Source organism: Erpetoichthys calabaricus, chromosome 8, assembly GCF_900747795.2.
Source record: "Erpetoichthys calabaricus chromosome 8, fErpCal1.3, whole genome shotgun sequence".
In the NCBI taxonomy this organism is placed as follows: Eukaryota; Metazoa; Chordata; class Cladistia; order Polypteriformes; family Polypteridae; genus Erpetoichthys; species Erpetoichthys calabaricus.
In genome coordinates, this window is record NC_041401.2 from 32581959 (window position 1) to 32609285 (window position 27327).

A 27327-nucleotide genomic window follows, 5' to 3' on the forward strand; every position below is an offset into this window, starting at 1 on the left:
AGTGTTTAATTTTCTGTTTTCTTGATATGTTAACAGCACAATGAACATGGTATTCTGTAGCTATCAATTTGTTTGGTTATGCTTCACTAGGGGTGAAACCTGCAGGGTAACGGGTCCCAAGATATTTTAAGACCCAATTATGCCTCCATTTCTTCTGCTGCCGACTCTGCTTTAAACAAAAAAGCATATGAAGAACCATAAAATGATTTTGTGACAATCAATCCAAATCAAATCTGATTAAATCTGCATTAGGTTACGTTCATGATTCAGTAAGCAAGAGGAACTAAGCACTATAATCTCAGACCAGTCCTACATGTTCCCTTTTCTACTTCGATTAATGCCGTTTCCTTCTGTGCTTTCCATGTGAATGACAGCAAAGGGGTGAGGGGGAAGAAGGATGGAAGTCAGCATGTCAGCTTAGACAAAAGTCAATTTCTGGTGGAGATATAGGTGAACTACAATAGGTTATGAGCTAAAGTCCAATACATGAGAGATAAGGCCTAAGGCATAATGTGTGGCACATACAGAAGAAGCAACCAGTGGCACCCAGGTGCATATAACAAACAGAAAAACTTCCACTAATTGTTATTGCAAAACAGATAGTGGTCACTGATTTTGCTTCATTCGAAACATAAATTATAATAAATATACAGTATATGTTTAAGTTATTCAGTATATACTATACAGTAATCCCTCCTCCATCGCGGGGGTTGCGTTCCAGAGCCACCCGCGAAATAAGAAAATCCGCGAAGTAGAAACCATATGTTTATATGGTTATTTTTATATTGTCATGCTTGGGTCACAGATTTGCGCAGAAACACAGGAGGTTGTAGAGAGACAGGAACGTTATTCAAACACTGCAAACAAACATTTGTCTCTTTTTCAAAAGTTTAAACTGTGCTCCATGACAAGACAGAGATGACAGTTCTGTCTCACAATTAAAAGAATGCAAACATATCTTCCTCTTCAACGGAGTGCACGTCAGAGAGAGAAAAGCAAACAAATCAATAGGGCTGTTTTAAGTATGTGAAGCACAGCCGGTACAAAGCTGTTGAAGGCGGTAGCTCACACCCCCTCCGTCAGGAGCAGACAAAGAGAGAGAGAGCCAGAGAAAAACAAACGAGCAAAAATCAATACGTGCCCTTTGAGCTTTTAAGTATGCGAAGCACCGTGCAGCATGTCCTTCAGGAAGCAGCTGCACACAGAAGGTAGCAACGTCCCTATCGTCTAGGTGTACGAACAGCCCCCCTGCTCACACCCCCCTACGTCAGCGCAAGAGAGAGAGAGAGAGAAAGTAAGTTGGGTAGCTTCTCAGCCATCTGCCAATAGCGTCCCTAGTATGAAATCAACTGGGCAAACCAACTGAGGAAGCATGTACCAGAAATTAAAAGACCCATTGTCCGCAGAAACCCGCGAAGCAGCGAAAAATCCGCGATATATATTTAAATATGCTTACATATAAAATCCACGATGGAGTGAAGCCACAAAAGGCGAAGCGCGATATAGCGAGGGATCACTGTATATAAAAATGCTTTTATATAAATTATCCGCATCGCTACAGTGATTCCAAACTAGTGTTCTGTGCATAATGAAAAAGAAGTGTTAGGAGTTTTTCTGAGGTAAAACTTTAAAATTCACACAACAAGCTACCAGCATGCAAAAAAGTTATAAATCACAACCTTATTTAATAGACAACTGCATATAACCTGTAGCCGAGGATCGGAGCGCTAAGTTCCCTGCCATTGGCCACCATCCAACTCACACTGCACCCAACCTCCATGGCCCCTCCCATAGGTGGTGAGCCCATGGGAAGGGGGCCCACATTGCCTCTTCGGGCTGTGCCCGGCCGAGCCCCATGGGTGCAAACCCATCCACCAGGCACTCGCCATCGAGCCCCACATCCAGGCCTGGCTCTAGATAGGGGCCCCGGTGACCCGCGTCTGGGCGAGGGAAAATGCTGTCCAAATTATTTTATTCATCATAGAAGGTCTGCTGAACTGGGCTTTCCCTTAAAGATAGGATGAGAAGCTCATTCATCCGGGAGGGGCTCAGAGTAGAGCTGCTGCTCCTCCTCATCGAGAGGAGTCAGATGAGGTGGCTCGGGCATCTAATCAGGATGCCTCCTGGACGCCTCCCTGGTGAGGCCCCGGGGAAGACCCAGGACACACTGCAGGGACTGTGTCTCCCGGCTGGCCTGGGAACACCTCGGGATTCTCCCGGAAGAGCTAGAAGAAGTGGCCAGGGAGAGGGAAGTCTGGGCATCTCTGCTCAAGCTGCTGCCCCCACGACCCGACTTCGGATAAGCGGAAGAGGATGGATGGATGCATATAACCTCAGATTTAATTTTGTATATTTTACCAAGGTCCTAAGACTGCTACTTCGGATAGACAATTTACTTCAACCAGTCTACAAAAATTATATTTTAGATTATCATGCAAAAGAACAGTATTTGTGCAAGAGTCTTACTTTGGGATTGCTAAAATATAAAGTGCAATATAAATAAAATTTATTATTATTATTATTATTACTTATACTACAGGAATGCTGAGTGATCCTTGTAATATTAGGCAAGAGCAAAATGATTTTTGCCAGACTGACTGGTACTTAGAAGTGCCTCAATCCAAGCAAATCCCAAAAGCTGCACCAGCAACATTACACATGGCTAGGCTGAGCTTCAGTGTCCACTTTATCTGACAACACATTCAGCAAAGCTGTGGTGATGAATGTTTAATAATGTGTTAACACATAGCTGAGAACATCAAACACTGGATAAAATCTATATCTCTGCACCTGCATTAAACAAAATGAAAGGGATATCTGACTTCAAGGTCAAAATAAACTCAAGAAATATTTACACAAGACCATCCAGTTTAATAGAAAATGTTGCAATATTAATCTAACCCACCACATTTATGCAGCAGTACACATATTTCACTAATGGTGTTGAACTTTGAAATCAAGACCAGTGCAAGAGCTACCTACCTTTGTGGCAAGATGTTTCACTGCTTCTTCCCTTCGCCGCTGCATTTCTGGGGTCCCGGGGCAACTATTATTCTTCATGGTGTTGTTGACGCTAGAAGGCAATGTTGGCTTGGGCAGCTGGCTGAGCGGAAGATCCAAACTTTTATCCCCATCTGCAAAACAACAAAAACCTCTAGTGAACTGCAGCTTCTTACATAATCATCAATTGCAAATATTGTTGTGTTCTCTCTAGTCAATAAGAGAAGAAAATGGCTGCTTATTTATTTTACATTAAAATGTTACATCTGTAATATTATATTTATGTTTCAATCCATTCAGTCTTGAAGCTCTCACCCAACTGGATTCTTCCAGTTCATGTAAAAGAACTCACAGAAGACTGGCCGTAAACTTGAGTGTTGGCTTCCAGCTTGAAAGAAGGAATATGGCCATAAGTAAAGGCAGATAAAGGCCAGGAACAGAGAACAATAAGTAACTAGCTCATCTGGTCAATCTCAAAGGGACAGTATACCCTTGCCACTGTAAATAGCAAGTAGTAGCAAGGGCTTATCCAGCTGTTTAATAGCAAACCATTACATAGTGGTGCTGGGACACAAAGGGCATGGCTATAGAAGGCCAATCCTGGCACTTGTAATGATTCCAATACTTGCTTTAGAAGTAACTAATGTACAATATATGTTTTAAATGGGTGCTCCCTGCTGAATTTAAAAACAACAGATCTGAATGTAGAAGCATAAGTTCAAGAGTGGGAAGATAGTTAAAGAATGTCAATTGAGAGAGGCAACAAGAGAACTGTACTTTTGAACTCCATCCCCAATCAGCCTAGGCACATGCATTCCTTGTGTTGTTTTGTTTCTCATCTTTGACCCTCACTTATTATTTTGTTAATACTACACTGTGTAATAACTTAAAATATTAAATTTCACTAGCTCAACAATAAAAGACTCATCTTATCTCAGTCTAAATACTCCAAATGATGTTTGTGGAAATGGCATGCCCTAAAGTTGACAAAAAAATCAGATACACCAACGCAGTTGTGAAAAGATCAGTCATCTTAATTAAAACTAAAAATCCTGATTTGCACATTTCTTATTGGTGGTGTCAAAAAGAACAAAATATATGACATGTTTCATTTTTGTCAAACTGGTTGCTCTTGGATACCAAAGGAGGTGAAACAAATAGAGCTACTGTATATCACTGAAGACAAAATGTGAATAGCCCAACAAAATAAAAAGGATTAACTTTGTATGTGTTGTGGCGAGCAGCTCGGAGCGCCTGGAAGGACCGGGAGAGGGACTACGCCTCCTCCGGACCATGAGAGGGCAGCCGCCCTGGTTGGTATGGGGGCCACGGGAACTGAGCATGGAAGCTCAACCCTATAGGTGCCCGTGGTCAACGCCTGAGAAGCCCTGGACGTCAGCACTTCCGCCACACCCGGAGGTGCTGGCAGAAGGATTACCAGGGACATCCAGAGTGCTTCCGAGTGCGCATGCGGCACTTCCGCCACACCAGAAGTAATAAGAAAAAGTATATTTTTACTTATTTTATTTGCTAGCAATCTGTTGTGCAGCTCGATGGTCTAACTGAAGTAAAAGACTTGAATCCCTTTTCCTACATGTCTAAAGGCTGACATTTTCCTATGCACATATACTTCAAGTAATCTACTTAGTTTTATTTGAGTAGGACCCCCTTAATATGATGGCTCTGTATCCATGTGGTACGAGTCTCAATGTCTTATATCAAAGAATGACAGCAATATAATATTTTGTACTTTCAAAAAAGGAACTTTCCTTTGTGTAATGTTGTGTAATGTTTATCATTGGAGACCTTTTACAATAGTTTGTAAAACAAAAACTGTGATATACCACAATGTAAAACAAGGCAGGCAGCAGAGAAAAGTCAAATAAAAGTGAAGAATAAACAGTTCATGCAATGCTGCATCTAGTGATATACTTCTTTTTTTAATATTTTATCCATATGGTATGTTGCTACAGCAACACACTTGTTATGAACAGTAACATTAATGTATTTACAAGTATCACATCAAACTGAGCCTCACTGACATGAACCTAACTGTGCAGCTCTCTGGATCAAGTTCAGTACTTTGGTCTATTTAAAAGTGACATTACAAGGAAGTGGCAAAGCCAACAAATATTGTTAAGTGACTTGAGTCTCCAAAGCCAGCCACTAATGACACTTATTACTGTAAATTTACAATATCTAGAGACTTGCCAAAGTGGAATAATTTATGTATGTAAAACGTCTAAGCAGTGAATTTCCTCTGGAACAGTCAAAGTGCTGAACAGGTTCTAGAAAAACTGAAGGTAATTTTATATACCAACAAAACACAAAATGAAATAACAAATGATGATTGCAGCATAATGATCTGGGATGATTCTACTCAATTGCTTCATGGGAAAACTACTACTGATTCCTCTCCTCAAACATAACCCCATAAAGATAATTAAAAACTATTTAAATAAATGATGCACATCATTTATATCAATTAATGATTTATTTCAAAGTGCATAGCCTGTGAGGAACTGGCCTCTCATTCAAGGTTAGTTCCTCTTTTCCCTAACCCTGCAATGTAAAATCAGGTTCCTAAAATGGAATGACACACATATTGAAATCCATTATTAAAGTAATACTTCACCCAAAAATTATATGTTATCTATTACCTTTTTATCTAATGTTCACAGTAATGGCTGACAAAAATGTTTGATCTCATATTTTTATGGAGAACAGAGATAACAAAGTTCTTGAAATTACAGGCTTCAAATGGGACCCATGCCGAACAAACAGCAATTAACAAAATATCCATGAAAAATCTTATGTTGCATAATCCATAAGTTAGATATGTGCTCATTTGCCCACAACATACTATTTATTTTTGCTAAAAATTGTTAAATAAAACACTACTGGAAAATCCTCTTGTGAACGGCTATGGAAGATGTTAACACAAGATCAATCCTTTGAACTAAGATCCTGCCTCATACTTCTGGGTTCTTCAATGGCAATCTATCAAGCTGCACAGCTGAATCGACTTTCTGCATCCTGAATATGCGCAAATACAATGCCTCCTTTACACCTGATAATGTTCTCAATCTCATATCTTTACTAATTGTACTCCTCTCTCAGACCACACTCTGCAAAATTTATGTGATTTAAAGCACCATGGCAGGGAATGATTGACATATTACTGGGCAGGCATTTTGATAAATTAATTAGGGGGTGGTGGGTTTACAATTCAAAAGATAACTCTCGTTTGAATGCACTTCCCAGCTGTTGACAAGAGGATTTTCCTGAAGTTGTTATTTACTAATATTTTAGCAAAAATAAACATGTTTGGGATGTTATAAGCACTGGATACCTGACATATAGATTATGTGACATAAGTAAATTGAGATTTTTTCAAGGACATTTTGATATAGTTTGCGGATTATTCAGAATTGGCCCTCCATTGAAGCCTACTGCATCATCTCTGTTCTTCTTAAAAAAAAAAATCGATTAAATGTTTTTTGGCCATCACTTCAAACAGCATGGGTAAGTAACAGATTAAAAAAATGCTCTGGGTGGAGTATTCCTTTAAGAAGTTAATCAGTGAATCAATTAAAAAATCAGTGGTCACAGGGCTTTACAGGGATCAGGACTGGAAATAATGCTGTGAAATGCTACTCCTGATTTAAAGAATTTACTGATGCACAGAATTTTCATACAGTCAGTGCTGTTGTAGAAACCACAGAGAAAGACAGACAGAGATAATAATAATCTTACTTTTTGGGGAGGCACTCGGGCTGTTAGAAGCAATTTGCCTCATTCTGCCTCCATGGCAGCTGAGTGCCACTAGCCGTGATATTATGGCTGTTTTGCCAAAGCCGACGTTGCCCACAATAACTGCCCCTCTGTTTTCAGTCGTCTCGGAGGTCTGTAGTTTCTCCTCCAGGAGCTGAAAGACCCAGTCTCTTCCGATGAACACTGAATCTGTAGTTATGCTTGGCACTTCAAAAAGCAGGGGCTTGAGCATGATATCCGCTGGCTTGTATGGGGAAAACCGGGCTGTAAACCAAGAAAAAAATTTAACTTAAAAAAAATACTAATAAAACTTTACATTTTTAATTCACTACATTCATGTCCTGTATAACCTCTTTTTTTCATGATCAAATTTTTATTGAACTCAATACATTCACTGTGATTATTATCAAATCAATACACAAAACATGCTTTTTATTGTATCCTTTTCCAATCCAATATTATTTTTTTATTTAATAGCGTCCTTAACGTTTTTGTATACAGTAACTTCTTAGCAGCATTTAAAACAGGAAGAAGAGGATTCTATAAAATAAGTATACAGTATATGATCAATGCCACATTTTCAGTGTATTTGGTCACTTGATTTCCTATAGACAGTGGCAAAAAAAAATGACAGTTTTTTTTGTGTGACACAATCAATCACAAATCACAATGAGTCAGCAAATTTTTATAAGCCCCTTAATCTTTGTCTGCTTGTGAAAGTGGATAGCCATAGATTCAACAATAATTGCAAATAGAATTGAACAACTCAGTTTGGGTGTACATTTTAGAGTGAAACTGTCAGAATACAAAATGTTTATACGAAAAGAGACTTGTGGGCTGGGATATAATAATTTATTACAAGAACCTATCTTGTGTCTGGTCCCACATTAGTATAATAAAGTAAAAACATACCACCCTTTAAGTCCTCTAAAACCTTTTTCTTAGTTTGCAGGAGGACCTCCGGATGCTTACATATTGCAGAGGTCTACAGTATGTTATGCTAAACAGCAATCAAAGGTCTGACAATGAAAATAGATGTATGTCTTCAACAAATTCAGTTTGATTTTATGATAACATAAAAGTGAGCAGTTTGTCTGTTATGCTGAAACCTTAACCAGGACCTTGACATCATTGTTCATTTGTTCATGCTGTAGGAAGCACACTCTAATGGTTTTCATTCTTTTTTGAAAAAACAGTAACAAATGCCTAGCATAGTGTTGTCGATAATATACTACTGCATATTCTTTACTTTCTTTCAACAAAGCTAGCATTAGTAGAGCTGGCAATGAGCAAACTTGCACATTCTTGATCATTTTCAGAAATCTGTGCAGTTAGTGCTGATGCTCTTCTAGCCCTCTCACCAATCTTGCAATTATGATACAGTCATTAAGCTCAAATAATACAATCCACTATTTCCAACTCAGGCACTGCTAGATGACAAAGATTTGATCAATTTCATTTATACACAAACTACCATTTTCATAGAGACCTGCCGGATTACTCTATGAAACATTTAAAACATACTTGAGGAGTCAAATCATTTAATATGTTTTGCATAAAAAAAACTGTAAACTACAATTAATTAATTAATCAGTCAATCAATTAATTCTAGCCAGCAAACACAGGCAATATGGCATAGTAAGGCAGGCAGTGTCTGTTCAAATCCTGCTACTGATAATGTGTGACCATGAGCAAGTCTCTTCACCTGCATGTGCTCCAACTGGGGAAAAAAATGGAAGCAACTGTATTTCAAATGTTGTACAGCCAAATAACTACATGTAAAAGTAAACTAATAATTAAAATCCCCTGCCATTACAAGCGCACAAGAACTCTTATTGGGAACCTTTACTGTTTATTGTCCAAACTTGGTGCATACATAGTTTATATTAGCTAGAATTAATGTAGTTTAGTTTTGTTTCCCCACCACCTATTAAGGGGATTGCTTTGAAAATCAAAATTTTCTCTCTTCTGGTCTCTCTACTAGATTTGGAATGAAAGACAACAAAAACTTGGCCTACCCCAATCTCATTTTAACCCAGGTTTATCCTTACTAGTGATGACCAAACCTTGTTTCGTTCACTTTGCCATGAGTACGGGGAAATCATGGAAGTGTTCAGGAACTTCACAGAACTCTGCAAAACATATTGAAGTTAATGGAGAAGGAGGAACTGAACTAGCTTTGATTAGGTTATAATAGTGTTTTAATTGTCCCTGAGGTTTATGAAAAACATCTGCCAACTATGCTTGACTGATTATTATGGCCAGATATGTGATCTGAGCTATGAGGAAACACTGTTAACCACTGCACCACCATGCCTCAAATACCAAAAGACGTAGATGGAACAATAACCACAAACAAAATACAAGAATGACCACAAACCACCAATAAGTAATACATCATTATGCTTACAGAGTTCCAAAATTGGAGCATACATTAATTATGCAACAAATATCTCCAGTAATAAATTGTTCATTATTATTATTATTAAATCACAGGGCCATATGTAATCATAATGGTCTCATTATGGTCAGCTAATGTACCCCTTAAATGAAAATACTGCAGGTTTTTTTTTTTTTTTTTCGTTTGCAGGGTGGAAGGCTGAAATACTGATTGAGTGACATTATGCATACCAGAAGCAGCTCAGCATTGATCTTACAGTACACATGCATGAAAGTTCTGTGTATTGCTGCTACAGCTCTGTGAAGTCACACTGGCCTTGCAAAGCATTGTGGCACAAAATTCTCATCTAACCAAGCCGCAGAGCAAATTTACAGGAAAATATTCGTCGAACAAGGTCACAGACGAATAATATTTGCTGTGAAAAACTCTTTGGAGAATTTTGCAGATCATCACCAATCTTTGCTATTTAAATGGATCTGATGTAAAAATATATCTGACTTCATAGAGTTGGGGCATGGAAGCAGGTTTTTACCTACTGCTTTAATGAATGTCAACCTTTTGAATGATAAACAAATTATTACAGTTTTTATATTTTAGAGTTCCTTTTTCAAAATAAAAAAACAGCTTTTAACATATTTTAAAATTGTTAATGACATTTTATCTTGCCACTCTTAGATATTTACAAAGTTTCAGCAGCCAAGCTCTGCAACCAGTAATGTCTCAGAATGACAGTAATGGCACGGAATATAGTGAATATGACCTCCTCTATCTGAGTTAGCAATTCTTAACATTTATCCACAACTGTCAATGAAGAGCATGTCACTAAGCCAGCAGCAAGCCACTACTGCTATTACCTGACCAATACGATTGTGCATCTTGTCTCAATTTATCTTTGTATGAAGTGTTGCACAATAGCATGAAATTAATAGTGCTCTCCTTAACTTCTTGAAATCTTTAAGAGTATATTTTTGTAAAAAATGTGTGTGCCACTATGCATTTTCTTCAACTAATGCAAAAATGACAATAATAATCAGGACTGGATTCAGAGATACTTCACCTTCTCTATCCTGGTGTATTGCCACTGTAATCTTCACCAGGATAGATAATCCAGACCACTTTATTCCCAGCAACTTTTTTGATTACATTCTGAGTAACTTCCAGATGACCCAATGTCAGTGGATGTAATTAATTCAGCATGTCATAATCATGACCCTGAATCTTTTCCCAGTAGATTATGCATGGTACGCCCAACATGGGAGGGGTCTATGTAAAAACATGCCTAAACCACATCAACTGGTTCCTCTTGATCTGGAGAAGAAGAGGCTGTACACTACGGTCCTCCTGCATTGCCGTACTTCTAGTACTAGTGATTTTACTCTTTCTGTCACTACCTAGTGCTCATGACCATAATTAGGAATGGGGATGCATGATGGTAAAGTGAAAGCTTCGTCCAAGGACAAGCTCCTGCTTCACCATCATGGTCTGGTGCAACCTTCATAAATCTGCTGCCTCTGTTTCAGTTCTTTTGACAATCTTAACTGTCACTTTCACACAAACTGGTGAACCAAACCCCAAGGTAACTGAACCATGCCACTATGCTAATGAGATCCTGATTGTCATCCAGACTGCATCATATTTGACTGTAAAGTATCCTAGTGCAAGACAGAGAATAAAGTGAAAATATCATCCACAAGCAACTATAAGGCACTAAATGGTCTAGCCCCTGCCTACTTGAGTGTCTTGCTCCATCGTCACAATCCCCCTCGTGTTCTTAGATCCGCAGATCAGCTGCTCCTAACCGTTCCCAAGGCACATTTTAAAGCTCGTGGTGAAAGGGCTTTTTCTGTCTGTGCACCCAAGCTCTGGAACTCCTTACCTTTAGTGGTTAGGCAAGCCACTTCAGTCACCACATTCAAATCACACCTAAAAACGCACTTCTTCACATTGGCTTTTAATTCTTAACCTGTCTTATTCCCACTTGCTTTTTGCTATTTCTCTGTTTTATTGGGTCCCCTGACCTGTTTTTTTTTTAGTGTCTCTGTTTTAATTCTCTCTTAATGTTTGTTTTTTTTAATATTTTGCTTTTAGTCTTGCTTATTTTAACTGTACAGCGCTTCGGTCAGTTGTAATGCTGTGTTTTTAAGCGCTTAACAAATAAAAATGGTATGGTATGGTATGGTAAGCAGCAGAGATTCAACTTTAATCTTCTCAAGCAGGACACACACCTTTATATTCTATCTGCAAAAATCATAAATAAGAGAAGAAACAAAACACACTATTGGCAAGGTCCATTTTAAGCAGATTCATCTTAAAGCCAAATATGCAAACACAACTTTAATTCCACAAATGCATGGACAGAACTGCATACAGCGGCGACCTTGGAACTTCACACTTTTGTAGCATCTTCCACAAAGCACTACAGAGTATGCCAGCATAATATTTTTACAAGTAAACAAAGTACAAATAGTTGGGAATGGCAAAATCTAAGGGCTCCACAAATACACGTGCAAAGGCAAAGAGTGTCTGCATTTTTCACTATTAAGATGTAATCCACCAGGCTCCTCCTGGATATAAGGTTCATCTATTGAACCTTAAATTCCATCCAAGTACCCAAGTAAAGGGTATGATTCCACAGTAACTTGAACATTCAAATTAGTCCCAATTTTTTAAAAGATGGGTGAATCTTAGTGTACCAATCTCAAGGCACCGCTCCAATCAATTTTAATGAACTTTAGGAAAGGTTAACATGTGAGAAAAAGAAACAGGCATTGGCATGTGGAAAAAATATTTCTTAGCATCTACCAGCAAAAAATGATGCATTTCCATATCTGCAGTCACCAATTCTCTACCACCTGAATGCTAAAACATACTAATACTGACACCATCCAAAATGGATGTTAACTAAAAGTAAGCCTTTACAAAGAATCTACAAGTAAACACTAAAACAGAGTTGTTAAAAGCAGGCCATTACATGAGTGTGTCCAGTGTATGATACAGCTTGTTTTACAATATGCCAATTCTGTTAATGTACATGGATATTAATGGAAAAAAATAATCACTTTCAATTTAATGAAGTTTAACAGTAAGATACTGCCTGAGGCATACCTCTATTCTAGTCAGTCATCTCTCTTTCTTTATTACCGATTAACTGCTTTTTCCTGGCGAAAAGCTAAAAAGCCTTTTATGGGCAACTTGAAAGCTACATCATCAAAAAAGTGGTCATTTTCATTTATCTTGAAATTCCAAAGGATAGCTAGTATATAAAGCAAAAGCATTTTATAGCTTCTTTTACAATTTTTTTTTTCTTGGAGTGATTTCATTTTCTCACAATCTTTTTAGGTGCAATCACTCTTAATATGAAATGCACCTATGGTGCTCTCAGTGTCATGCCTGTCTGTTCCCATGAAGCAACTCAGTTCCTTGTGGACCGAATTTGCTAAAATTTGGTACAATTATTCCTCACCAAAATCAGTTGAAAAAGTTCATTTTTCATTGAGAAAGCTCACACAGAGCACTCTGTACACAATTTCTGAAACACTTCCATTAAGGAGCATTAGCAAATTTTCAAAATGGCCTATCTTAAAACAGAGAAACACAACATCGTTTCTGGATTGCAAATTTCCCTTGAGAGAATTTAATTGAACTTTTATTTGTGTATATCTTCCTCTTTTGCTTGCATGATAGCCACACATAATGGCAGAACAGATCCCACATGCACATTACTGAAATCCCAGCTGAGCTGAACGTGTGGCAGGGAAGGTCCAGTCACCTAAACCGCTGTCGCAGACCTCTGCAACACCAACTCACTCCCCCCATGCTGCATGCAGTTGTACCAGGTAAGTTTAATTACACTCATAACTGTAAAATTAAAACCTGAGAGCAAGGAAAGCAAAAAGTCACATAACTTACCTACCAATTAATCAAAGAGGAAAGGTACTATATTAGCCATTATTCGCATAGCGAATAAACATGTATACAGTATATCAAACTAAAACAACCTTGTGAATGCATTATTTACAAATTACAGTATAATGATTTAATATTTCTCTGACACTAAATTTTATGTCCTGGTATTATCTGTCAAGTTCTGTTGCAGATAACAATTTTAGCTGGAAGCTTAAATACAAAGTTTAAGTCTCCATCTGGAAGTTCTTTCAAAAATTGCATGAGTAAGAAATACTGTGTGAACTAAAATAAGCCATAGACCCCACCACAACCAACAGCTAATTGCAGTAGAAAAATACAATTTTTTTATCAGTTGAGGAATTTTGTGTCTATCAAAAGGCTAACGCAAGCCTATTTGTTTTTGAATACAGGCCATGAGACCACCCAGCCCCCTCTAGGCATCCTACCTAACATAAATGACCTCATTCAGTCCTCATTGTATTCAGGGTTTACATGGTTCAAAGCAATTGACTACTGTAAGTCTCTTAATGTACAATACCTGAATGGTAACATGCATACATTTTCCAGTTTTTTAATTTAATCATTATGCATTTTTAAAAAGGTGTTATTAATGCACTTCTATGGCACATTTTTGCTTATAGAAATAGAATTTTCATTCATTACTTTCCTAGGCCCAAGTCATTCTTTGGTATCTGGAAGTTGTTAAGCTCCAATCACACCAGATGGCCAAAGCAGTCTAACAATAATTGCTGGCAAAATGATCAAATAAATGGATTACAATTAACAAATGTGGAGCACACAAGTATACTCTGAATTACAGCAAGCTGAGCCAACTGAACAGAACTTTCAACCAATACATAAGTATAAAGAAATCTCATTCTTGAAAGGTGCAATACTTTCAAATACTATCATGTAAATTTTTTCATCTTAAGTTTTAACTCAATATGTAACTGTTCATAATGTTTCAGTAATAAGAAAACACCAACTACAACTTCTCTTATCTGTGTAAACAGGTAGAACTTAATTTTACAGAGCCAATGGTAAGGACTGAACCAGAAAAATTAGTATTTAAAAGTAGAACTCTGACTCAGCCTGGAGGACCCAACTTTATTTTTTGCAGTACGGGACTAAAATTTAAGAGCAGTGAGCAGATGAAGGCAATTTGAATTCTTGAAAAATAAATAAACTGTTGTGATAAACTGGTCGAACACTGATGCAATGGTTGTGGTGCCAAGCCAGCGGAACCCTGTTTAATGGGCAGGTTTTTAAAACTCAACTTTACAAACAAAAACTGCCACTAAGGTAAGAATTTAGAATATGTGTCAAGCAGGATGTGAACGGACCCCAGGACAGCAGAACACTATTGGCCCTGTCCAGATGACGATAAGTCAATCCATATATGAAGGAAAGGAAACAAACAGTACACTAATAAGTGATCACTAATCTGCATCTGCCTTACAAGCTGCTATGTATATGAACCACAATGCTTAGTGTGTGTGTCTGTGATGTCTCGTTGAGTTTTCCATTGAATCATTCTATCTTTTCTGGCAGTATTTGCTTTCATAGTGAAACAGTATTAATTATAACATCAACGATAAAATATAACAGTTATATAACATATATAATGTCACACATGTGCTTGGGATCCATTGCACAGCTGTGGTAAGTCAACAAATACCACCCCGGAGTGAAAGGGGGTGCTATCGCTGATTTTTTTACCACAGCCCCCATCAGTTGCCAAGAGAGGAGGCCTAGTCCTGCCCTGAGGGGCAGTGGCAGCCGCATCCATCCAGTACCCAGGCCTATAAAGGCAGAGGGCCAAGACAGTTTGACCTTAGAACAGGCAATGGTCTGGATATAATCACGGGACGCAAGCAATCCAGGACTCAGGTGCTTGAAGGAGAAGTGGACAAAGCTAACGTCCTGAACCAATTTTTTGACAGATTTTCCCTCCTACTGCCACTTTCTTCCAATGACCAGTCTCCTCACACCATCCCTACTACATCAGCAACTTCTACCATGTCAACTGGAAAGGCTAGTGACAAGTCCACCTCTGACCATTAGTGTGGACGGTCCATAATTGAACACCAAGTAAGGAGACAACTGAGGAAGATACACACAGGAAAAGCTGCTGGATCTGTTCAACCTGTAACCACCGATAGCCATGAACCAAGATGAGTGGAGCAAATAAGGACACACACATTCAGCAAGGGGTTGGTGCAAAAGTGTTCAGTATATTTATTTAAAATTCAAGCAGAAGTGCAAACAGCGCAGTAAACTTCCTTCAATGAATAAATAAATAAAATAACATAATACAATAAAAACAGTTATATCTGTGAGTTAAAATCCAGTGATAGAATATAAAATAAAACAAACAATCACCAGGTCCTTAATGTTACTCCTCCATTCCGATACAAGCCCAGGACAACTCCCTCACCCATAGCCCAGGTCTTGAGCTGGCAGTGACTCCACCAGCCATGATCCTCTTCACCAACCCCTGTCTTGAGTGCCTCCATCAGCATCTGCCAGACTGCTGGGGATCAGCTTTCCTCCCATCTTCCTTCTTACCCCTGGCATCCCTCAGATCCCTGAGGAGGACTCCAACACTATCACACCTACTCCACTGTAACTTCAGTGGGGACCATCTGCCCCTAGATTGCTGATCCTTCACCCTTCCATCGGGCTATCAACCACATTGCCTCTTACTCACTCACTGGTTGGCTCATTCTGCTTAACCACAGCATACTTCTCTATCTTGGTTCTCTTTCTTTGTCTGTTGGCTTCTCTCTGTTGTTTCTTGTTCTCTGTTGATTTTTCTGCTATGCAGTCTCATTTATCCTGCCTGATTAGGTGAAGGTGTTGTCCCCCGATCACTCCGAGGTGTGAATGAGGCACCTGACTAACCTACTTGCATTTGCATGTGAATGCACGATAACCCAAGCACTGTAATCAACCCTGGAGTGGAGCATGCCCAAGCACTCTCGCACCCATTTGGCACTTACAGGCTCCAGGATTAGATTGCTTATTTAAAAATCACATTTCGTCACAGACCTCTTACCACAGACCAGATAGAGTCAGTCATCGAGCTTTTAAGGCCTGTGCTGATCAACTTCTGTTACCATTTCTGTCTGTCTGGAAAACACCTTGCGTTGTTCCTGTTCCAACAAAGGCAGGCACCTCTACACCTAATGACTACTGATCAGTGGCACTTCTGTCTCACAAACATGAAGACCTTTAAGAGACTGGTCCTGGACTATATGAGTCATCCTGTGGTAGGGCCAACCTGGACCCACTGCAGTTTGCCTCAAGGACAAAAATTAGAGTTGAGGATACAATTATCTTTCTGCTACACAAGGCTTATTCTCATTAGGACAAAGCTGGCAGCACTGTGAGGATTGTTTCTTGATTTCTCCAGCACCTTCAATACCATCCACTCATCCCTGTTAAGGGGTATACTCAGAGATATGCAGGTGAATGAACCTATAGTGTCATGGGAAATGGACTATCTGTAAGGCATCTGTCAGGCAGACCACAGTTTGTGAGACTCGAGGAATGTGTTTCTTATACAGATGTGAAAAACACTGGATCACCATAATGAACAGTCCTGTCACTATAAATATAATACCAGGTCATGTCACTTGTTGAAATTCTTAGATGATTCTGCACTTTTAGGGCGTATTCATAAAGAGGATGAGACAGAGGAGAGGAGTCAGGTGGAGAAATTTGTTTCTTGGTGCAAAGAGAATTGTCTGTATCTTAATGTCAGCAAATCCAAGGAACTGGTTATTGACTTTTGCCACACCAGCCTCTATGTCTGGTTACTGTTTAAGGAGTGGATGTAGAGGTGGTCCACTGCTACAAGTCCTTGGGAGTACACAGGTTGGACTGGTCTCAGAACACAGAAAAACTATATAAGGAAGGGCAGAGCTGGCTCTTTTTCCTTAAGAGACTGTGTTCCTTTAATGTGAGAAATGACATCCTTCACATCCTCTGTGATAGCCAATGTTATTTTCTACTCTGTGGTGTGCTGAAGTGGTAAACTCACTTCAAGAGAGAATCACCAAATCAACAAGCTAATCAAAACGACAGACTCAGTTATAGGACACACTCTGGACCCGATGGAGTTCGTAGCAAAGGAGAGAATTAAAATGAAACTGAGTGCCATTATGGACAATGCTGCCCATCCTCTCTCTAACACACTAAAATTGAAGATTTTCAGCTAAAGAATCATTCAGCAGAAGTGTGCCCAGAAATACTATGAGGGCTCCTTTATACCAACAGAAATATATCTGCATAATGCCTTACTGTAACTGTGACAGCCAAGTCAGAAGTCTTCTTTCTTTTTAATTTTCTTGATTTATAGTCATTCTGGTGTGTGTTCAAACTAAAGTGTATACATTTATTTATTTATCTATCTATCTGTTTATATATTTACTTATTTAAAAAGGTTCTGAAAAAAGCCAAATTTCCCCAGGTACAAATAAAGTTTTATCTATCTCAATCATATGCATCTTTATGAACAATCATATATTTTAAATATGAGCGTTATCCTATTCAGAACTGTTATTATGTGTAAGGCTGGTGACTCAATCTTAAAGTGAGTTTTCTGTTGCACCACACATTGCATTTTTCACAAATAGGACCATCTAGGACCCTAATTTGCTGGACTTAAACATGTTCTTCCTTATGTCCAGGTGTGAAAGATGTATGTAAATATAAGGAACCACTGAAATTAATCTATAGCATGAGGTGACTAATTGCATAACTTTGCCCAATAAAAAGCCAACAAACATGAAAAAGAGCAGCAAACAATGAAAAAACTGAATGTACTAATAGTAGTATAGCCATGTGTACAGAAAGACACTTACATGTCCAATCATCAAGCAACATGAACTTTGCCACTCTCAGGGTGCCATGATAAACAAAAACGTAGCAAAATGCAAACTTTATTTTAATTAATAGTAGTGTGTAGTATCTTGAGTAAAGAAGTAGAGTTATCCAACCTTAGCTTTGGAAAAAATGCATTTCTCAGGAAACTGTTTCAATTTGAAAACAAAGAACATACACATACTTTCTGAGAGTGTAATATGTGCACTTAAAGCAGATAAGTAGGTACCAAGACATGATGAACCTGTGCGAACTTGTCAAAAGAATGGACAAGTATAAAGGTTTAAATGGCACAGAATGAGATATGGAAGTGTGCACCAGATGGCTGACTCAGAATCAAAATCTCTATTGCGGTTTTCAGGCCCAACAACGGTATGGTGCATTGAAAATAGACCATCACTAACAAAATATCCGCCCAATGTCAGGTTATGTCGGCAGATACATACTGTTCATAACAAAGGCCGACATGACTTGTCCACATTAATCATTGAGCTACAATGAATCACGTAATAGCCAAGTATAAATGTGCTGCTGAAAGAAGCATTTCAGAACACAGAACTCATTTGGCCTTGAGATAGGAATATGAAAGTTGACAGCTCAGCCAAATTCCAATCTTGTTCATATAAAACAAGGTGGTTATGATGGGAGTAAGTGATGCCATACACCAGACTGGAAAACTTTTTAATAAATCCTGAGTTACAGTGCATCCGGGAAGTATTCACAGCGCATCACTTTTTCCACATTTTGTTACGTTACAGCCTTATTCCAAAATGGATTAAATTCATTTTTTTCCTCAGAATTCTACACACAACACCCCATAATGACAACGTGAAAAAAGTTTACTTGAGGTTTTTGAAAATTTATTAAAAATAAAAAAATTGAGAAAGCACATGTACATAAGTATTCACAGCCTTTGCTATGAAGCTCGAAATTGAGCTCAGGTGCATCTTGTTTCCCCTGATCATCCTTGAGATGTTTCTGCAGCTTAATTGGAGTCCACCTGTGGTAAATTCAGTTGATTGGACATGATTTGGAAAGGCACACACCTGTCTATATAAGGTCCAACAGTTGACAGTTCATGTCAGAGCACAAACCAAGCATGAAGTCAAAGGAATTGTCTGTAGACCTCCGAGACAGGATTGTCTCGAGGTACATATCTGGGGAAGGTTACAGAAAAATTTCTGCTGCTTTGAAGGTCCCAATGAGCACAGTGGCCTCCATCATCCATAAGTGGAAGAAGTTTGAAACCACCAGGACTCTTCCTAGAGCTGGCCGGCCATCTAAAATGAGCGATCAGGGGAGAAGGGCCTTAGTCAGGGAGGTGACCAAGAACCCGATGGTCACTCTGTCAGAGCTCCAGAGGTCCTCTGTGGAGAGAGAAGAACCTTCCAGAAGGACAACCATCTCTGCAGCAATCCACCAATCAGGCCTGTATGGTAGAGTGGCCAGACGGAAGCAACTCCTTAGTAAAAGGCACATGGCAGCCCGCCTGGAGTTTGCCAAAAGGCACCTGAAGGACTCTCAGACCATGAGAAAGAAAATTCTCTGGTCTGATAAGACAAAGATTGAACTCTTTGGTGTGAATGCCAGGCGTCACGTTTGGAGGAAACCAGGCACCATCCCTACAGTGAAGGATAGTGGTGGCAGCATCATGCTGTGGGGATGTTTTCAGCGGCAGGAACTGGGAGACTAGTCAGGATAAAAGGAAAGATGACTGCAGCAATGTACGGAGACATCCTGGATGAAAACCTGCTCCAGAGCGCTCTTGACCTCAGACTGGGGCGACGGTTCATCTTTCAGCAGGACAACGACCCTAAGCACACAGCCAAGATAAAGTATCAAAGGAGTGGCTTCAGGACAACTCTGTGAATGTCCTTGAGTGGCCCAGCCAGAGCCTAGACTTGAATCCGACTGAACATCTCTGGAGAGATCTTAAAATGGCTGTGCACCGATGCTTCCCATCCAACCTGATGGAGCTTGTGAGGTGCTGTAAAGAGGAATGGGCGAAACTGGCCAAGGATAGGTGTGCCAAGCTTGTGGCATCATATTCAAAAAGACTTGAGGCTATAATTGCTGCCAAAGGTGCATCGACAAAGTATTGAGCAAAGGCTGTGAATACTTATGTACATGTGATTTCTTAGTTTTTTTATTTTTAATAAATTTGCAAAAACCTCCAGTAAACTTTTTTCACGTTGTCATTATGGGGTGTTGTGTGCAGAATTCTGAGGAAAAAAATTAATTTAATCCATTTTGGAATAAGGCTGTAACATAACAAAAGGTGGAAAAAGTGATGCGCTGTGAATACTTTCTGGATGCAGTGTATGCTGTTTAAGAATGATGAAAGGACCAGGATATGTTAAAATCTTAATGAGTCCTCTGTGGTGGATGTCAGAAATGCATGCAGGTGATGGTGGTGTACAGTGGGGGTATGTGTTTTTGTGGCACACATTAGACCCTTTGCTCCAAGTAGAGCAATGCTTGAATGTCACACTATATCTGAACATTTTGCTGAAAAGGTGCATCCATTTAAGGCAGCAGTGCATCCATTTGTGAATTTACCTTGTTATCAGTTTATGGTAAATAACACAAAGCTAGGAAATTCCTAAAAACGGTTACACAAACATGACAGTGAATTCAGTTTAACACAGAGGAATGAGCTATTTGAAAAATCATGTTAGTATCCTATTAAACTGAATACACATTGTCTAGAGTGACAGGCTATTTGTGCTTTTGACTGTAGGCCTTTAGATGCTACTCTACATTTAATAGAGCACTCACACCAAACCACAGTTGCAGTACATAGTTTATAATAATTGTAATACTGTCAATGGAGTGTAACATTAATTTGGAAACTCAGGGGCACAGTGCTCAAGCATCATGCATTTCCTTCTTGTCCAATTTTTGAAAACTGAGAAGAAGATAAGGAGGATGGGACAAATTTCCACTTGGAAATTTTGAAAAGAAAATGGGCATGACTTTATTTGTTTTACCCCAAATAGGAACCTGAGAATCAGAAAAGAAAAAAAGGTCGAGAGCCATGGCTATATTTTTTCCTTATCTCCATCCATATTTAAGAAGTGAGGAAGGAAAATTGCTGGACTTTGTATTATTTGCTGTGATCTACATTAAGATTCTTAAAAACCAGTGAAGCTACAATGCCTATAGAAACTATCCACCACCTTGGAAAGTTTCACTTTTCATTAGTATACAACATTTCAATATAGTGGATTTAATTTGGTTTTAAATGAATACTCCACAGAGAGATTATATTTTATATGTTACTTACACCATGTAGTTTGCAATGGTGGCTGAATTATACTCAGGATTCTTGACCAATGAATGAGGGGGACAGGTGGATCTTCAATTGAAAAGCACAGTATTATGGGAATGTGCCTGTCCTTCTTATATTACATGTTGAGTTTTCCAGAATTGGGCATTAATAATATTTTAGCAAAAAATGCATGCGTTTTGCACATTTGGAGCATACAAATGAATAACAGATATGGATTATGCGACATGAGTTACCTGACCATTTTTTTCTTTTTTCCCATAGATAATTTTCAAATTGCTTGCTACTGTCCACAGTTGGTTACTGTTGGGCTTGTTCTGTTTGAATCTTTGTTATCTATTTTCTCCACAAAAACATGAGATTAAAATTATTTCCCGACCACCACAACATACAACATGAGGTATATCATATTTGCATGGAGTATTCCTTTAAGCACACTGATCAGCAGAAAAAGACTCTTTAATGTCAAAGTGAAAAAAAATCTCTCCAAAGTGGTCTAAATTAATTACAGTATAAAATAATAAAATAAAGGTTAGACACTTCCCTAGAAATTTCACCTAAGGGTATAAGAAATGTTACTGAAAATTAGTATAAAACTATAATCTACCCTGCTATGCAGCTCAAAAATAATTAATGAAATTATTTTATTGGCTTCCAGAGAAAGTGAGAAATCAAAGGACTTAATAATAAGAAACATTTTCATTTCATCAAAATGCACTAAAACATGCTGCCTAATTGTTTGAATGTTTTGTGCAGCTGCTTGTTAATGCTGCCTCTCTTTATATTTTGCTATGTTATCCATACACCTCTGTATGTTCTCCCCATGTCTGCTTAGGTTTTCCTCCCACATTTCCAAAGAGGCATGTATTAGGATAACAGGTGATTGCAAATTGGCTCTGTGTGAATGTTAGACTCAGACATGTGTGAATGTGAGAAACAAACTCTGGTGATTCAGACATGTTGAATGAATGGCAGAAGGTGACTGGGTGAAGAGGAGAACCATGATGGAAATGAAGAGGATGAACGCCAGAGGGAAACTGAAGGTAGTATCAGATGACAGGAAAAATAGGCTTCCACCCCAAAAGATGTTCAGGATTAAGATTTGGTGACAACCAACCAACATACAGTAGATAAACTTGAAAAGTGTAATTTAAACATCTGATGATGAAGACGACCAGTGTGTGTGGGTGTTTGCTACCTTATACCCAATGTTGCTGGGACTGGCTTCAGCATATATTGGATTAAACAGATTTGAGAATATTGTGTTACTTTAGGGTAGCGTGGTGATACACTGTTTAGTGCTTCTAAATCACAGACCCAATTTTGTGCATTTTTCGTTAGGTGCTCTGCTCTTCCTCCCAAATCAAACGTGCTAGGTTAACACCAAATTAGCCACTTGTGGGTCGGATGAAATGGATCAATTAGGACCATGAACGTTATTTTAGAATTAAATATACGGATAACTTTCCTAGTTACTGCTTTATAAAAAGGTGATAACGTGCGCTCAGAATACTAAGGGCAATTCTTATGTGCAAAGAGTTAAAATTCTTTTAAAATGATTTATGTAAACACACTGAGAAAAATGAGCAAACGCATCCGACCGATTTGAACACAGCTCAGCGACTCAAATTGCTGCAAATACTAAGAAGGGCCAGCAATCACTGTGGCGTTTATCGATTCCGATCCCGTCCTCCATCCTCTTGACAAAGCTGCTGGCAGAGAGCCTGAGGAGCTGAGCAAAGAAAGCTAAAAAACAAATACAGACGCAAACCAGTGTCCACCGTACCTTTAATATCCTGCTGTACCCTGCCGCCCGCCGTGTTGTGCCAGGGCAGCCGAATGGAGGTGCGCAGAGGTGTGTTTCGCTGCTCATCAAGATAGCTGAGGTCTTCTAGTTTTGTTGAACTTGTTGCTGTTAGGGAAAAAATGGAGAAAAAAATTAACACTACGCGAAAAACACAGAACCCGGTGTAGCAGCTTTTGACTACCTGAAGGTGGTCTAGCCGAATCTCTTTAGCTCAAACCCATATGGTCAAGCGGCACCACGAAGCGGGAGACCCTGCGCGCCTTGGCAGACAGCACTCTGTGTGTGTACCGCCGGCAAACGAAGGCTCACTCGGGCTGCTGCTTGCAAGCAACGAAAAAGTAAGTGAAGTCGCGTAGATATTTAAACTAAAAATTAACGCCGAAACAAAAACGTTAATTGGCAGTGGGCGGAATGCGCGCACCTCACCCTGCACGGGCTGCTGCCACCGGCTTCTCCAGACACCGAAGGCGCAGCGTTCGTCGCCGACCCAAGCAGCGATCGACAGCTGGAAACGCAGCCCAGCTAGTGACAACCTGTTTGCACTGGTCTCCTCCTCAGACATAAAGAAAGAACAAAAACACAAAATACACAAACGGAATTGTTACTTACAAGACTAGAAGGAAGAACACCAAAGAAAGACAGCAGACGCCAGCTGCAGGCAAGACATTTTAACAAGCCTCCTTCATCCGCGAAAGAAAGAGGACAGAAAGTCGACTCGCTACAAATTCCCTCAACGAATCGCCTTCTCCAGCGCTTCGATCCATGCCTATTGACAATATTCAACTTGTAATTAGACTTGGCAGTTATTGTGTACAGATGTCACCCGGTTTGCACTATTAGCATGCGGCCCCATTAACTGCACAGCGCTTGTTTCGGGTTTCGTGGCACACAGTCTGCTAGCGGGGCAGTCCAGCCAGAATAAGCAAACATTAGAGGCGAAATAAGGATAATAAAAATACAATAAAGCCCAAAAAAAAGCCCTGCATCAACAGTAACCAAGCATGGCAAATCGTACTGTAGTTTGCAAGGGGCTGCCTGGGAGGAATTAATCAATGGCTTTTCAGTATAGTAACACCCTCCTTTAGAGAGAGAGAGAGAAAGAGAGAGAGGGCGCGCGCGCGCGAAAGAGAGAGGAATAAAGTGGGAAATTCATGCAACGAGCTCAACCATGCACTGCACATCACTCAAGCACCCTGCTGACAATGGGAGCTGCCTTCTTTTAGATTACTTGGGCTTGGGCGAAGTTTCTTGTTAACAGAAACCATTCTGCCTTTCACTAATGAATGGGAGTGTACAACAATATACTGCTTTCAGGTATATATATGTATATATATATATATATAGGGCCTACACACATCCTTATATTATTTTGCTTGTGTATATACTGTATATAATATTGCAGTTGCCAGCATCTACAATATATTTATATTTATACACACACACGCATATATCTACACATATACCATTGCCATATCTGCTTAATCCAATTCATTGCTGTTGCATTAGGGGAGTTGGAGCTTATCCCAGCAGCACTGGGCAGAAAGCAGGAAGACAGCTTGTTATTAGACTTAGGTTGCAACTAGACTGGACAAGGCAACAATCCACAAGTCTTTGCTGATGATTGGAGGTATACTCCCCACACACACACACACACACACTGGGAGAACATGCAAACTCCACGCAGACAAAGATCATACACAGTACTTCAGCCTTGGATGTTTGATCCATGAAGCAAAACCACAAAGTTTATATGTTTATACCAGTAACGGTGCACTGCACATGACTTGAGTATTCATAGTTTTCATACTCTTTGTATGTTTAGCATTCATTTTCTCAGAGGTTGATGTGCTTGCTGCTTCCTGAGCAGCTCTTCTTTTCTCCACCATTGCGGCCCGCTTCTTCTCTTCTTTCGTCGCCATCTTTTCATGTTAAAACTGATTAAGTCAGTGTTTGTGTTGCAATTACTTTGTACGTTTCCTTTAATTTCTCACTTAAGCTGGCACCTAAGTCTTCAATCTGCCTTAATAATGATTTAAGATATGAAGAGGTAGGGGAAGTGATGGCAAAGGTGTTAGGGATGAGAATGGTGCCCGTATGCTTGCACCGCATGGCCGCCCTGCTGGCTGCTGCCGAGAGTTGATTCTACAATAATAAAAAAATAAAAAGAGGAACAACCTTGGAGGTCAATCATCACCCTGAAAGTGGATAGTAGACGTAACGTAGTATATGTGTACCAAATTTTAGGTCAATAGGTCAAATGGTTTGCGAGCCACAGGTGATTTAAAATCCTGGACAGGCAAACAAACAAACAGCCATGGTAGCATATTATAAATAACTAGTTGTGTAAGCCCGTGCTGTACAAAAAAAAACAAAAAAAAAAACTGAAATGTAGAGATGTCAGGTAATTGAAAGGAACTACTCTGAGCGTCACTCTTCTAGGAGGATTCGTTTTGCCGACGCACTCACATCACTTGTGCATTAGTGGCAGGAGGAAAAGTAAAAGGGATACCATTTTGCCAATGTTAGCAGCTGAGCGACTTTGTCTTTCTTCTGAGGTTTCGTTTTGCTGATGTGCCGCCCTCTCTTGTGTTATTAGTGGCTAAGCAAGTTTTCTGTTTCCTTGCAGGTGGAGCCCTTACCCCAACTCCACCTCTCACTTCTGGGCCGGACAGACACACACACTTCCACGCAAAGATGTTTATATATAAGAAAGTATATACCAATCAGCTACAACATTAAAACCATTGACAGATGACATGAATAACATTGATTATCTTGCTGCACTGGCAACTAGTAAGGAGGTGGGACACATAAGGAGGCAGTGAACAGTCAGTTCTTGAAGTTGATGTGTTAAAAAGAAAAATGAGCATGCATAAGGATCTGAGCGACTTTAACCAAATTGTGATGTCTAGAGCACCTTCAAGACAATGGGTTTTGTGGGGTGTTCTAGGTAAGCAGTGGTCTAAGGAATGACAACTGGTGACAGGGTCATGGATGCCCAAGACTCACTAAAGTGCATGCTTAGTGAAGGCTGGCCCAGTTGGTTTGATCACACAGAAGAGCGACTGTAGCATAAATTGATGAAAAACGTATTGCTGGCCAAGTGAGAAAGATGTCAGAACACACAGTGCATTGCAGTTTTCTGTGTATGGGGCTATGTAGCTGAAGACCAGTCACAGTGCCACGTGCTGGCCCCTGTCCACTGCTGAAAGTGCCTATATTAGAACAATCTAGACAAGAACTAGCCATTCAGCTCAACAAAGCTCGCTAGTGATATTCACTTAATTCTTCTAAAATAACAAAGTCTAGTTTTGAAAGTCCCTAAAGTCTTACTGTCTACCACACTACTTGGTAACACATTCCATAATAGGCATTTGAGCATCAGAACTGGACTGTGGAGCATGGAAAGATGATGGTCTGGTCTGATGAATTACATTTTCTTTTAAATCATGTGGATAATAACTGTATTTGTATCATTTACCTAGAGAAGAGATGGCAACGGGATGCATTATGGGAGGAAGGCAAGCCAGTGGAGGCAGTGTAATGCTCTGGTCAATGTTTTGGTGGGAATTTTTGGGTCCTCGAATTCATGTGGATGTTACTTGGATAAAAAACTACCTACCTTAAGATGGTTACAGACTACATAAACCCTTTGTGGCAATAGTATTCCCTAATGGCAGTGGTTTCTTTTAGCAGGATAATGTGGCCTGCCACACTCCAGAAATTGTTCAGGAATGGTGTGAGGAACATGCCAAAGACTTCCAGAAATTGACTTTGCCTCCAAATGCACATCTGTGGGGTCTATGTCTCGATTGGTCAGAGCAGTTTTGGTGGCATGAGGGGGACTTGCACAATATAAGGCAGGTGGTTTTAATGTTGTGGCTGACTGCTGTGATTACCTGTGTTTGTGTGTATATACATACACATGGAGGCTTTCAAGTTCTATTATACAATTTTGAATCACAATGCATGTAATTTGGCTTTTTCGACACTGATCAGTAGAAAAAAACGATTTAATATCAAAGTAAAAACATCTCTGCAAAGTGGTCTAAATTAATTACAAATATAAAACACCTCCTTCCTTCAAGTCAGTATTTAGTAGATGCACCTTGGCAGCCATGACAGCCTGGAGTCTGTGCTCAGGTCTCGATTTCTCTATTAGCTTTGCATGTCGTCACACTGACATTTCTCCCCAAGTCTTTACAAAACTGCTCAAGCTCTGTGAGGCTGCATGGCGATTGTGAGTGAACAGCTTTTTCCCAA

At 39.5% G+C, this 27327-nt stretch overlaps 1 protein-coding gene across 4 annotated transcripts in view; it reads right to left on the reverse strand.

Annotated features, from left to right (window-relative positions):
• LOC114655440 (protein TANC1-like) overlaps nt 1-27327 on the reverse strand; it is a 569281-nt gene that overhangs the window by 132275 nt on the left and 409679 nt on the right. For all 4 annotated transcript variants that reach the window (XM_051930575.1, XM_028806429.2, XM_051930574.1 and 1 more), the window contains 3 exons: nt 23044-23169; nt 6757-7038; nt 2983-3134 (listed from right to left, as the gene is read on the reverse strand). In XM_051930575.1, coding sequence (XP_051786535.1) covers nt 2983-3134; nt 6757-7038; nt 23044-23169 — 560 coding nt within the window. The remainder of the gene's footprint in view (nt 1-2982; nt 3135-6756; nt 7039-23043; nt 23170-27327) is intronic.